The 14,876-nt window shown below is 35.1% G+C and overlaps 2 protein-coding genes across 2 annotated transcripts; both read left to right on the forward strand.

Annotated features, from left to right (window-relative positions):
• Positions 1 to 157: 157 nt before the first annotated feature.
• On the forward strand, positions 158 to 4,048 carry LOC103455219 (probable inactive poly [ADP-ribose] polymerase SRO5). Its single transcript, XM_008394809.4, has 5 exons — positions 158 to 1,215; positions 1,348 to 1,589; positions 1,679 to 1,815; positions 1,893 to 1,988; positions 3,689 to 4,048. Exons 1-5 carry the CDS (start codon positions 674 to 676, stop codon positions 3,767 to 3,769), a joined length of 1,098 nt encoding a protein of 365 aa, XP_008393031.2. The 5' UTR covers positions 158 to 673; the 3' UTR covers positions 3,770 to 4,048.
• A 5,422-nt stretch (positions 4,049 to 9,470) lies between these two features.
• LOC103455218 (uncharacterized) lies at positions 9,471 to 10,771 on the forward strand. The gene has a single exon (XM_008394808.4). It carries the CDS (start codon positions 9,618 to 9,620, stop codon positions 10,533 to 10,535), a length of 918 nt encoding a protein of 305 aa, XP_008393030.1. The 5' UTR covers positions 9,471 to 9,617; the 3' UTR covers positions 10,536 to 10,771.
• The last annotated feature ends 4,105 nt before the right edge of the window (positions 10,772 to 14,876 follow it).

Genomic DNA, 14,876 nt, shown 5'->3' on the forward strand with positions numbered 1-14,876 from the left:
AGATATTTCCAAGGCCATTATAGTAATTCCAACCGTTCAAAATCCATACGTTATAATTCCGCATTCGGGTAAACCGCCTTAACAGCCCATATACCATCCGGAGCCCCGCGAGATTGTCGCTAGTGAAAAACGAGGGGCATCCAAACCAATAGCGGCCGCACCCACTGATTTTTTTGCCCTTAGAGAAGAAAGGCGGTTCCCTCAGTTTTCCACTTCCCCCTTCTTCTTCATTCCTCCTCCCCAAGTAATCCAGAAACTCAGTTTCCATTTAAATCCCACCCCAAAAAACCACAATCCAAAACCACAAAACCTTTCTCAAATTCTCAACACCTCCCATTTTTTCTTTCTGGGTTTTTCTTCTAGCTCTTGAATCTCAAATCTTTAAGCAAAATTTCCACAGAAAAGTATTCGTTTTCGTACTTTTGGTTGTATAGTTTGTTTGGTTAGTTTGCGTTCTTGGCGTTCTAAAAAATCTGCCGACTCTTCTTCTTTCATTTCGTCTAGTGTTTTGGATCCCATTCTTTCTTCTTTTTGCTTAACCCCCAAGAAACTCCTATACATGAACACCTTTTAGATTTTAATTAGTTTCTGTTTTTCTTTCTTTCTTCAGATTGTAAAAATCACAGTAGCTTTCGATTCAGTTGTTGTAGTTTTCTTCTGGGTTTTGATTGCAATGGAGTACAGCAATGATGTTACGAATCTTTCTTCTCGAAATTCATCGGAAGATGAACTCAGCGATCAATTTACAGATTCGGGTACCACCGACTCTGCCTCAGAGACCGTCCAGTCGTCCATCTCAGACTGCGAAAGCGTTGTCGATTCCGGTTCTTCAAGTTCCCGGAATCAATCTCGGCCGTTCGGTGATGGGTTGGTCCCGCTTTTCAACGGCGACAGAGTTCACGACCTCATCAAGCAGCGGTTCGTTTCGAGTTTGGGATTGCTTGGGACGCAAGTCAGTGTTGTGGCGGTTCACAGAAACTCCTACTCGAGCCCTGTGGGCCAAGCAAGGCTGCGTTCGTTTCAAATTTACTTGAAAGCGGTGGAGGAGAAGTGCGGGGGAAATCCCAACGTGAAGTACGCTTGGTACGCGCCCTATTCGAAAGACGAGATTTCGAAGATCATCTGCCATGGTTTCGGCAACTTCGAGCAGCAACAGAGAAATGGGGTGTATGGCAATGGTGTTTATCTTGCTCCCGATCATTCTCCTATGCAATGGTAAGTGTTTCTTTCGTTTCTGTACCAATTTGGAGTTCGAATTTGAACAAATCCTTTGAAATGTGTATTTGTTTTTCGTCACAATTTGTATGTTTTCGACATTTGGTTGACAAATTTGATTTGTTTTTGTAGTGTGGAAGGCTTGAATGTTGACGAAGACGGTTTACGCCATCTTTTGCTCTGCCGTGTCATATTGGGGAGGCCGGAGGTTGTGTGCCCTGGCTCTAAACAGCATCATCCGAGCTCCGAACAGTTTGATTCGGGCATCGACAACATCTTTGCTCCCAAAAAGTACTTAGTTTGGAGTACACACATGAATACTCACATCTTGCCGGAGTATGTCATCAGTTTCAGAGCTCCTAGTTGCTTGAAAGGTACTGCAACTTAATTCCCAACTTCTTTTTTTGGTGAATTTGTTTGGCTTCTGAGTTCTAATTAACCAACAATTTGTTTCGTGTTTTAGATTTCTTGAAGATTCAAGAACCAATCAAGAAACCGACCTCGCCGTGGATGCCATTTCCGGTGCTAATCGGCGTGCTTTCGAAGTTCTTGCCTCCACCTACCATTGCCTTGATCAGCAAGTATTACAAAGAACACAGAGTAAGTGGTACTACTTTCTGCATTGAATTTTCCAGATTTTGTACTCTTTTTTTTTCTTCTAATTAATGTTTTTTCAGGCGAATGTGATCACAAGGCAACAACTAATACAAAAAGTGAGACAAATTGCAGGAGACGAGTTGCTGGTTTCAATTATCAAATCTTTTAGAGCCAAGGTTTGAAAATTTATTTGATTTACTTAATTTTTTTTTATTTCTTAATACTTGGTTTTTTTTTTTTTTTGATAAACGATAGGATTAGTGGGTTAAATAGTTAGTGGTTAGGATGAAGATAATTAGTGGGGATCAAACTCTTACCATGATCTATAAACATGATTGCTTTCTGCCAATACGGTAAAATTAACTCCATCTGCATTAATACTTGGTTATTTCTTCAAACGACATGCATGATATCTATTTTGCATTTGTTTTCTTTAATTAGTCCGTATTTAATGCACTATGTCTCTGTCAAAATGAGATTAATTGTTACGTTGCCTCATAGATTAGTTTTCTCTTTATTTAAATAAAAGGAAATTAGTTACTATCTTTATTTTTGCAATATTCTCTGCTACTTTGGTAAGCAAGGCAAAGATTTCCTCATTAGGGAGTTTTCTTGTAGTAGTTTCTATAGGCCATAAAGAGGCCTTACACATCAATTTTGATTTTAACACCTCTCTTGCGTAAACTGGAACCATATATGCGCTTTAATTATTTTATAATGAGAGATTTTGAATGCGGTCCTTAACTATGAATTTTCTTTAATTGAAATCTTGTTGGTTTTTAATTTTTGATCGAGGTGCCTGAAATTAATGTGATAATTTATTTCTATGTACGTTACTATATTTTTTAAATTAAAAATTAGAAATTGTAGTTGTTTATATAAATGAGATTTTAAATAAAAAACCATAATTTTTGGGATTAAAAAGATTAAAATATAAATATACTATAGTGTGTGTTTATATATAAACATGGGTACATTCATCAAAATTAACCAAAAAAATTATTGTATCAAAACATGAGTACATTCTTCAAAATCAGAAAAAAATAAAAAAAGATATTAGGCTTAATAACATTAGTAAATTTCTTCAATTAAACTTGACATGAATACATTTTAAAATCAAAGAAAAAAGAATGAACCCATATAAGTTTAAAAATGGATTAGAAAAAAATTGAATAGATTTTATATTAAAAAAAAGGGTGCATTTTACATATAACAAATTGGTATATTTAAGAATGAGTACATTTTAAGATTAAAAAGTTTTACATGAATGGGTACATATAATTAGCATGGGTACATTTAGCAAAATAAAAAGTACAAATAAAAAAACATATATGGGTACAAATACAAATAAACTTTAAAAATATGGGCACAAAAAGAAATTAATATATGGGTACAGATAAAAACTGAAAAGAAAATTGGTACCAATTAAAAAAGGAATTACATTTAAAAACTAAAACTAAAAATATATGATAAAAAATTTAGTCATAAATATAAATATAGTAATTGTAACATTTTTAACATTAAATGAATATATTTAGAAATAAAAAAATATTTTATTGTTGAAATAATTAATGATGTTATTAATATCCAAGGACCTTGATCAAAAATTAAAAAGGAATAGGATTTTAATCAATGGAGTAGCAAAATGAAGGATGAAAACCTAATTTCTTCTTTTATAATTTTATGGGTCTCATGTTATGTAAGACAGTTCACACAGTTTGTCGCTAACTTTGACAAATAACGTCTCGTTGATACCTTTTTTGATTTCGATTAATTTTAATTCAATTGTTTTCTTCCATTCTCCTACTTATCAATTATCACCATGTTTTACATAATTTGTATGGAGTAATAAGATTTGTAAATTTTGTGTGTGCAGCAAATCAAACCACTGCAAAGAGTTGCTCAAAATGGAGGCAGGAGTAGGATGGACGGTGTAGATGCGCCAATTTTCTTTTGATGATGATGATGATGGAAGAGTGAACAATTCGGGATCAATATGGTGCGGATCAAATTGACATAATGTAACCACAAGTGAGGGGATCCAGCAGAGAGATGCCTCAAGGGTTTTTTTGGGATTTCCCTTAGTTTATACCTAATGTTCTTATCTTTTTTTTTTCTTTTTTTTTCTTTCTAATTTTCTCCTAATCACGCAACGGATCTTGTACTGGTTCAAATGGTATTGTCCAGAGTTAATGGCTGAGAATTGAGGATGATATATTCTTCTTTTGGTTTAAAATTATTTTTTTGTTATTTTTAGTATAAATATTCTCTGATATTGGTGGAAGAATATGTGCATGCCTACTATTTTATCGCAATAATTCTTTCTTGAAGTAGAAGGTTCCAAACATTTCGTGGTGGCCAAGAGTCCAAGACTCCCTTTTTCACTGCTGCAAGTAGCAGTTGAGATTTTGGATTTGTTCACATTCCACGGGTTATGGACTATGGAGTATATAGGAAACAACAAAATTAGGTTAGTTGGATGCACGAAATCGGGTCGATTTTGAATCAACTTGGATTCGATTGTAAATCATACAAACGCACAAGAACACAATGTATATCGTGTTTTACCTTGAGTTGGGGGCTACATCCCTATTGGTGTAGTTTTCGCTTCTCCTATGTAAATGTAGGTTAGTACATTGGAGTTTGTTGCCTTTAAGAGAGTAAAGAGTTTAAACGAGCGAGGGACATGTCGTCATACTTGCTCTCCAAGCGTCAAAATTCTCTAAATAGGGAGAGGAGTCAAAGAACAAGGTATGCAATTGAAACCCCAGACTAGAGGATATGAATTCAATTGACTGACTTAAGCGTCGTAGTACCTTTTGCAGGTACCCTCCCCCACCTTAACGAAGCTTAGAAGAAGGAGCATTTAGGGTCGCTTCTCGATGAGGGAATCGACAAATGTGCGGGTTATAGTCAACGAACCTGTGGAGGAATTTCTTCGTGCAAGAAATCTCGCTCCAACAGTATTTTTCACAAAAAACTTAGAAAAACATGTAGAGTTGTGGATAGAGTGAGCAAAATGGTTGAAGACCACAAAAGTTGAAGCCTAATTGCATGGTTCCTAGCCTTTTGGGCCTCCTCATAACAAAGTACTGAATTTGGCCTAGGGCCTCATGCCATTTTAGAGACAAAAAAGAAAAATAAAACTCTTTAACTATATGTTTGGACGAACTCTGAAATTTATGAAATTTAAACTAAGTTTTTTCAGTAATTCACTACAAAATTTAGATGAAGGGTTGAAAATCATTAGAAGCAATATTTTTTAGAGCACTTTTCAAAAGCCGTTGTTCAGTATCTTTATAATGCATTTGTAGTGTTTTAGTAGAACTTTTATTTGTTTTGTGCTTTCAGGAATTAGTTGGCAATGTCCTTGTAGACTTGTACTATATTTTTAGAGTTTGATTAAAGTTATTTAATATTTCGAAGGTTCTTTGTTCAAGATTAAAATATGAAAGTTCAAGTTTCCTTGAAAATGATATTTACTGTGACGAGGCCTTCCAGAAGATGTATTTCCCTACCATAAAATATTTTTGTTCATTTTTTCTTTTCCTTATTGTCTGTAGGAACTTTATGCCACATTTTTCAGCAGATTGTCGATCCACCATTTTTTAAAATTGTTGTCAAAAGACAAAGTTTTGGTAGTAAACTGTGGTGAAATGTGGCCCTACTCTGATCTTTTGCCATTTACTTTCTTCTCTATGTTTGTCTTTATTGGTACTGTTGCTCGTGGTTGTCTTCTTTCACCGACTTCTTTTGATTTGTAGCTGCGATCTTTGTGGTGCTCTTTGGAGAATGTTGTAGTCTTCATTTCCTTCAATTTTGGAGCTTTGTTTGGACTGATCTCAGGCGTTTGTTGGGGGTGCTAGTTTGTGATGATTTGTGTGCGATGTTCCGGTGTCAGCGGTGGTAGCAGGCTGCTAGGGTTTTTCTATTTTCAGTTTTATTTTTCTTCTGTTTTGAATTTTAAAGTCTGTTTTGGTTCGCTTTGAGGATCCATTTTTATACTTTGTGCTTACTTTGTAATTGGGTCTCTTTTTGTATAATTTTGCTATATTGGTAATAAATCTATCTTTGTCCAAAAAAGCAAGGTTCTAGATGTTTTAATTCTAAAAAGCAGAGATTTAGAAAAGTAAGCATTACTAATTAAAATTTAGAAGCACTGGTCTCTTCATTGACTGGTCCAGAATTTTCACACTGATTACAACCTTGTAATGAAAATGTTCACACACGTTGAGAATCTTTAGGTGCAAATTTTTGTTAATTGTAATCAATTAGTTGGTGCTAGCATCACATCAGTTTTTCGTTTTCCCCCTATTTTTGTAAGGGAGAAAAAAAATAGGGTATGGTTTGATAAATATATACGTAGTATACGGTAAACTTAGAGAGTAAATAGAATATATTCATAGATCGTTTACAATACACAAGTCGTATATATGATTCGGATCATGGTACAGACACAACCACAAATATTAAGATGAATTGAGCCTTCTATGTACTTGTAACACATCCTAACCAGGCTTAGTTTCATGTTTGACTTCGTTGACGAACAATAGAAGAACTAACCTCATTTTAATTAGGTGGCAAATTCCGATCTTGGGTGTAGAAAAAAGAGTAAATTGCTCTGTTCAACTTGGTTAAATCTACTAATATTATCATATTATAGAGGGAATGAATTGGTTGGAACTATTGGTGTATATTTTATGCATAGGCACGATCCAATAATTATAACTCAACCAGAAACACTGGCCAACGAAATCAAGGCTCATCCATGCTAGTTCATAATTGCAGCAAGAAATGTACTTTACTTGCTTTCCAAGGCTAAATTGATTTATGCAGTAGATTAATACTATTCATTTATTTACCTAAACGTGTGCTTTTCAAGCACATTACTTGCTAAGGAAAATACATACTAATTTGATGGGAAAATAATGAGCAAGAAATGCAGTGACACACTCATACAAAATGTATTGTTCACACCTTGAGCACACCTAAACCATTCCTATTCATACCAAATGCTTTGCATCATATGCAATGATGATGTAATTATTTGCAAGCATGAAATTAAATTGGAACAAATTTGGTAAGAGACCCAAAAATCATCCAAGCATGTTAGGCCACATCATTGCTAATAATATATTTGGTGGGCTTATTGATCAATTCAATGAGAGAAACTTCGAACAGAGTGTCACGTGGTCGGATGTATATGGCAAGTTCTTAAGATATCGTTACATTGACACAAGTGAAACCATATGCAAGGGGGTTTGTGGAAGAGAACGGAGCCAAGAAATCATTATAAATGTTTTGTTTGCATCAGTGACGTTCTTTTTGTATGCTGGTCATTTTTCTGACTCAGTGTAAGCTAATATATATGTCTATTTGGTATACCAACAAAAGAAGTCTTTCACATTCAGAAGGCGAGCACAAATTCCATTTATATTAAAATTTCGTACTTTTGTTGTCTTTGCCTCTCTTATTATTTGAATGGGACGAGAAATGTTAGGAGAAAACGGTGAGAATTTAAAACTGTTGCAGGTGAGTTTTCCTCGACAATGGGATTAGGTGTGGGCAAGAGCATAAGACAAGCTCAAAAGTAACGTCTCCCTTCTATTTAGCCCATTAAATCATATCATCAACCCCTAAGGATATTATTATTATTATTAGGTTAGGTAGGTTTAATTGGCAAAAGATAATAGTTTTATATAAAAAAAGGGTTGTCTTATTCTCACAGTTTGGAGAAAAAGTTTGATATCTTTCCATATCAAGGTTTTGATATCCACATCACAGCTTGCACAGTCCCTCAATTTCCTTCTATCATCCTAAAGAATTTTCAAATATCTATTTGAATCTAGAAGTAACAATTTGGTGGGTTGAAAACTCGTTTGAAAAGTGCTTTTAAATGGGTGAAAATGCTTTTAGTGAAAATGTGTTTGAAACTAATTCTTAGTAAAAATAAAAATAAATCCTAAAGTGCTTTTTAAAATCATTTTCTTAAAAAAAATTCAATCATTTAAAAACGCTTCTCAAATAAGCTTGTAGTCCTCACTTGCTGGTGGTTTAGATTAATCAAATTTGTTTGTCTTTCTATTTTATAATTAATGATCACAGGGCACGAGTCACCCTCAGATATTCTTGCTCAGGCAAATACCGAAATTTCAATTGGTTAATCCCTTTCAAAGTGTAAATGGTATTTTGGTATTTTTATTCACTTGGACGTTATTGAAAATTTTAAATTTGAGAGATCTGGTGATTATATATTTTTGTGATTCTGATACTTAATTGTGGCTAGCCTCATTATGTTGTGGCCAATGGTGGGCAACAGATTTCGAAAAGTCCCCGAACTGTATCAAAATTTTTCCTGCCAAGCAGCTTAAGCAAGATAGGGTGGCTCGGGGTTGCGGATCTCCTTTTTAACACGAAACCAGCATCCATTTTTTGCTTTTTCTCCTCCAACACATTCACCACCTTATTTAATTTTCTCTATCCCAACTTCCTTGCTCAATTCCTCTAGTGCCAGAATCATTAATACCTACCCACCAATGAGAAAACTTAAGCAAAAGCACCACATCAAACTCTTATACCTCGCTCTTCTCAACAAAAAAAATTCATGAATCCATCACTGATTACCGTATCTCTTTTCTTGAATGTATGCTACCGCACATGGCTATGTAAAAACAGTTTGTAGATGTCCTAACAATGGAACGAAGGGAAAACATATACACGCATATTTAAATTAAGTTTATTTTGTCAGCAATAATTATAATCATAATACAAGTAAGATGATTCAACAACCCGCCAAACCTTTTTTTTGGTTTTGTTTTCTTAAGCTTCAAACTGCTTCTCAAGAGATCTCCACACACTTGTGAACACTTGAGCTTAACACATGTCAAGTAGCACCGGTCAGCTTCTACAAATAATATTCATACATTTTCTTTTTTCTTACGAATAAACAAAAATCCATAATTTCTCTTTTATTTTCAGCTTCGTTCCACTGCAGATTTATCACATATTCTAATATTTTTTTATACCTGAATGGACAAAATTAGCTTTCAATTTGAATTATCACTTATTGTCGATTTGCGATATTTTACGTTAACTAAAACATTATAATGCAACGATATTTTACGTTAACTAATCTGTAATGTGTGTAAAAATTGAAATCAAATACATTTGCTCTATCAAAGTAAAGTGACTAGATCAAAATTTGCATCAAACTAAGTACTTAAGTTAGATGGCATGTGGTTCAATATATTAGTGGATAAAGTGTTATGTTTTTCCTCATGCGTCTAAGGTTCGAAACTTTTACCTTTCCAAATTATTGTAAATTTTTTTTTCTTGAAAAGGGGACCAGTTGGTGGTTTTACTACAGTAGTCTATCCTTTTGGGGGCCGGAACGACTCACAGAGACACTTTAGTCTCTCCCTTGCCACCATAGTTTGATTTACTAGTACGAGAAATCAAATCCAAGAAGTGTCGTGTGGAATGCGGACCTAAATTTCGTCTCTAACTCCTGGCCACCCCACGGTGGTTAATTATTGTAAATAATTTACCCTAGCAAAAAGTGGGGATTACTGTTCAATTTTTTCATTAATTAATATTATTAGAATTGTTATTATTACACATAATAAAATAGAAAATTTGAAGCCAATTTTTCACAACCACTCACACATTGTTATTTATAAAGTCCCAAATCCATTTCATTCCCAACCAACCCCTCCTCCTTCTTTCCCTCCCTTTATCTTTCCTCTCTCCTTTCTTCCAAGCACAGAGAATTGAAGCTTCCTGAGCGCTCTACCAGATTGATAATAATGCAAGCTGCTGCCACAGGTCCGTTGATCTCGCTCTCCCCCAGCTTCAACACTCACTCTTCCTCCGACAGACTCGCCCAGATCGCCGCCCGAGTCGTTGACGAGTTCTCCCACCAAGACCACCAACTCACCGACGAGTCCGACTGGGAAACTCTATACGATCACCAGGAAGAAGAAAAACTCCACCACCGCCAACAAACCAGAGACGACAACGTACAGAAAGACAAGGAGGAGGAAGAGGAGGAGTTTGAGTTTTCTTTTGTCAGCAGCGGAGGAGAGCCGCACACGTCGCACGTCTCAGCCGACGAGATTTTCTCCAACGGTCAAATCAAACCCACCGTCTACCCTCTCTTCAACCAAGACTTATTGTTACCTCACAACGACGTCGTATCGTCTAAAAATGCTAACGGCAATGTGGATGACGCCGTTAAGAAGCCGAAACAACGTCGTCCACCGCTCAGAATGCTCATGAACGAAGACGAGCGCGAAACGCCGTCCTGCTCGTCATCCGAGGCCGACGACCTCGAGAACCTGCCACCTGACACTTACTGCGTGTGGGCCCCCCCGAAACCGTCGCCTGGACAGCGCGGCTGCAATAAGAGCAGCTCCGCCGGCTCGTCCTCGAAGCGGTGGAAGTTTAGGAACCTTCTTTACCGGAGCAGCAGCGAAGGCAAGGACACTTTCGCCTTTTTGGCTCCCTCGTCGACCAAGACAGCCGAAAACAACAAGGGAGATAACGTCACGCGGAAAAGAGTCGACGGCGGCGGCGGCATGTCGGAGAATGGAGAGCGTTATGTCGTAAGGAGCAAGACTGCGGAGGAAGGAGATAAACGACGGTCGTTTATACCGTACAGGCAGGACTTTGTGGGGTTTTTCTCGAATGTGAATGGGCTTAGCAGGAATTTGCATCCATTTTGAGTGATCAAGTAATTGAAAATTATTTAATTTCTCCTTAGTTTTGAATATTTTTTTTTTTTTGGGTGTGAGTATTTTCTCATTTTGTATTAGTAATTTTTATTAATTTTTTGTTTTGTGAGAACTTACGATTAGTTAATAGTTGGGGTTAACTAATTTAATATGGGATTTCTTCACTTTATGTAATTAATGGAAATATGTAATATATCATGAGTTAATATTATATTCTGGTGTTGATATTTCTATTTGTATTTTTGTTCATCCATGGAAATGAATATGTTTTTTATTTGTGACAACTTTTTGCTGTCTGGATCTCACGCGGTATTGCCAAAAAGTCATTTAGGGATTTGTCCCTTCCTATAATCTTTCAATAAATTCAAGTTTTTTTGTTTTAATCACGGTTGGTCTATGAAATTAGATCGAACTGAATTTACGGGGTTTAATTTTAGAGACTAGATGGATAGATTTTCTATTTTTGAAACTATTTTGATCTGACGGTCCAATTTCTAAGATCAACTGTGATAAAAATTCTGAAATTGAAAGTCTCATTTGTTTAGTTCGTAAATGATATTTAGTTGAATTTAGTTACGCAAAATGTAGTTTAAGACTATTAATAGAACTTCATCAAGTTTGAATTTGTCTTGCAAGTAAAGGGGAAGATGGAAAGATGAAATTCGGCTATTGAAATTTCAAAAACCAAATTTATTATACATTTCTAAAAGTTACAAGGTCAATATAAAAAACTTGAATGAGAAAATGATTCAATTGCAAATTAGATCCACTAGCTTTGTATTGATATACCAAATTACATAATCACACATGTCATGTGGCATCACACCTTGATATTTCACTTTCGATTAATGCTGGCTAGACCAATTTTTCAGATCACATTTACAAACCATTTGATTTCAGATCACATTTGCAAACCATTCGATGTGTCACAGATAGTAAATAAACACGTTAATCAACACTTAAAGAATAATTCAATCATCAATAACCATATTATATGGTTTACAAAATATAGTTTAAACAAATTGTTTCTCTGACGTTACCCTTCACTCCCATAGTTTTATTTACTTTTTTTATATTATCTTGTATTTACTTTATGTTCTTATTCTTCATTACACATGCTGTCAAGGAAGAAATACCTTGTATCAAAAGTAGTAGGTCTAGTTTTTTGAATGCGCAACTACAATATGTATTTTGCGTTCAAAGTTAAGGATAGTCACCTATTTGTGCGTAAGTAATTATTAAACGTCGACCAGAAAAAATTATCACAATAGATTTCATACAGATTGACGGTTGTTAGCCACCCGACCATGTAAATTTGTCCCTAACAAAACCCTTAACTTCTAGCATATGGTATCTTCTCCATTACTATATGTTCTCACAAGTCATAATGAACGAAGAACTTCTTTCTCATAAAGCTCTCATAGAATTGGATGTGGCTGCTGGCTGATACATACAGCCAATACGGTGACTCTTTTGTTAAAGTTTTTTAAAATGGGACCCAAAAAAGCAATTACAGAGAAATATCAGGTGGAAAAAGCAAATTAAAGGTGGGATGAATGTGAAGTTCACAAGGCAGCAATATTTTTGTGTCCCATTTTGGTACCATTTGGTCCTGGGTCTTTCATCTTATGCACCATTATGCTATTTTCTCAGTGCCAATTATCCAGCTGCAAAAAGCTCCTCTAAAACTAAAACACTGAGAAAGTGTAAAAGCAGATTCTTTTGTTTTCTCTTTTGTATTCTGTCTTTGGTGTGAGAATTGAGAGGATGAATGGTTTGTAAAAGTTAATATGAGTATTTCTTTTGTAGTCCGTCTTTGGTGTGAGAACTGAGAGGATGAATGGTTTGTAAAAGTTAATATGAGTATTGTTGACTTGTCAATCAGATTACTTGATTTTCAAGTAACTTATTATTTAAGTGACTTCAAGTGATCTTGCAACGCTAATATGGTTAGAATAATAATATTAACTCTGATTAACCAATTACGTAGTCCATATTTAGTACGACTTATTCTGGTAGGACATAAAATATATAATTGTGATTATGAGTATCTCTCAATTAAAAATAAGCTTGATTGAGAGATATCCTAGCAACTATAGAAGGATTGTCCATGCTCTCACAATACACATCCTATTCCAATGCTAAACCTTATCCACTAGCAGGAGAACTTAAATTGTAGAGCATAAGACAATTATGAGTTCTTCACCGCCAACCTTTTATCGTATTCTAAAGATAAGTTCATCTCTATTTTATATTACTTCAACTCATTGTATTTGTGATCCTGATGTCTTGTTATTGTTGTAAAATTAGAAGAAAAATATCTATATACCAATAGCTAGTTAGCGTTTTATTGCTCCCTCTGCCAAATATAAACAAATTAAAAAGATAATTGGTCACATCTCAGATGAAATTTATGTAGCTTCTTCTTTTACACATCGCCATAATGAAGGGATAATAGACCAAGTAATGAAAGGAAGGGAGGGAGAAGCTAGCAGAGAAGGGAAAGTGGCCATCTGGTTTTGCCTGTGCCCTGCAACCTGTGGGGTACTAGCCAATAGCTGCTACTTTCACATCCTCTCCTTTTACTTCTTTTAGGGCATACAATGCCAAAGGCTGTAGAAATCTCAGTGGGCAACCCATATTTTTTGGGTCATGCCCAATCAATTCCACAGAGAGATCTCATCTCCCCTCCATCCTCCCCAGCCTCCCCTTCATCGGATTGAGACCCATTCTAGATTTCTGTGTCTAGATCTTGCAGATCGAGAAATTTGAACCACTTAATTTCAATCATACGATCCTCATTAGCTTATTCTACTAAGTCCACAAAAATTCAAAAACTGAAACGGCCCGAATCTTTTTTTCTCTTTCTTGAACGCTCTAGATCTCTTGTTTCTCGAGCTCCAGACACAGAAATCCGAAGTGAATCTTATACCCCCTCCATCCTCTTCTTTGATTTTTGCATTGTACCAGATCAGTAAAAATTTTATTTAAAAATAACTATGAAATAGGTTATTCTTTACAATTGCAATTTATATAGTTTATTTAAAACTAACTAAGAAAACATTGTCCAATGAGTCATTTAATACAATACAAAACACAAAACCATGTATCCAGATTCTTAGTCCGCTTCATCGTAACGTTTGACAATATGAAAGATAACAGTCAACACACCACTAAAATAATGCATTATAGTGCAGTGGATTGTGACGTTTGACAGTTTAAAGGAAAATGTAATCATCACAAAATGACTAGAATTATACATTATAGTCTTGGCTATGAAAACGAAGGCACAAGGGAACAATTTTGTGCATGGTACCAAAATTAATACTATTTAGTAAGAAATTATACAGTACAGTCCGACGTATTAAATGAAACTCTAAAACAACATCTTTATTAGAAAAATAGGGTTCGTACGAAGTTGTATGTACATTTGATGTGTGCAGTAATGTTATGTGGTACCTGTCTACTTGGTTGGGGATGTGTAATTTTATAGTGGGTAAGATTCCTTAAAGAATGAACAGGAGCTGGCCATGTTCATTGTTCAACAGGAATCCACTTAAATTGGCTTTTTCCTTTTCAACCTCTTAAAATGGCAGACCGCACCTTCACTTTCATGCCCACATTATTATCCACATTTTAGTATCCATCTCCATCGGCACGTGTTGAGATTATGAATTCCACATGAAGAAAAACTATGGACCTTACATGTGCTTATAATTAATTAGGCTACTACTTATATTGCCAATGATTTTATAGTGAACTCAACTTTCTTCATACTATCAAAGTATGTTGTCTTATGTGTGAAGTCCAATGACCATACATGCTCTATGTTACCCCGTTTGTACTATCCACGTATTTGACTTGAAAATTTATCACACCTGAGGAGGAATGTTGAGAATGAATCTCATATTGATGAAAGAAAGCAAATTACACGAGCTTATAAGTAGATTGCATTACTTTTCATATTGCCAATTGATTTTATGTTGTACATGATACATACACTTATATGAACAATGACATGCAACTGTAAAAAAATGTTAAAATTGGTGTGGTTTTAATGATACGTATCATTCAATATGATGTAGCTGTAAGATTTATTTTCCACAACTATTTAAATTTTCTATGTTTAATCTTAATTATTTATTCTCATATCATTCAATACTACATAGTACTGAAGAAATTTCTGAGACGAAGAATTGTAACCTTGAAAGAAATTGCCATTAATTATTGTTTGATAACACTGTTTCCCCAGTAATATCATGTACAAGTGGAGGAACCATCAATCATGGCGATGTGTCAATTAGCATGACAATTGGTAATGGTAGCTATCTT

This window comes from Malus domestica, chromosome 14 (genome assembly GCF_042453785.1).
Source record: "Malus domestica chromosome 14, GDT2T_hap1".
Classification (NCBI taxonomy): Eukaryota; Viridiplantae; Streptophyta; class Magnoliopsida; order Rosales; family Rosaceae; genus Malus; species Malus domestica.

Bases quoted from the DNA above. Each gene is read 5' to 3' on its own strand.
- LOC103455218 (XM_008394808.4), top strand. From the start codon at position 9,618: ATGCAAGCTGCTGCCACAGGTCCGTTGATCTCGCTCTCCCCCAGCTTC.
- LOC103455219 (XM_008394809.4), top strand. From the start codon at position 674: ATGGAGTACAGCAATGATGTTACGAATCTTTCTTCTCGAAATTCATCG. The intron at 1,590-1,678 runs GTACTGCAACTT...TTCGTGTTTTAG, and splicing joins AGCTCCTAGTTGCTTGAAAG to ATTTCTTGAAGATTCAAGAA. The intron at 1,989-3,688 runs GTTTGAAAATTT...TTGTGTGTGCAG, and splicing joins TCAAATCTTTTAGAGCCAAG to CAAATCAAACCACTGCAAAG.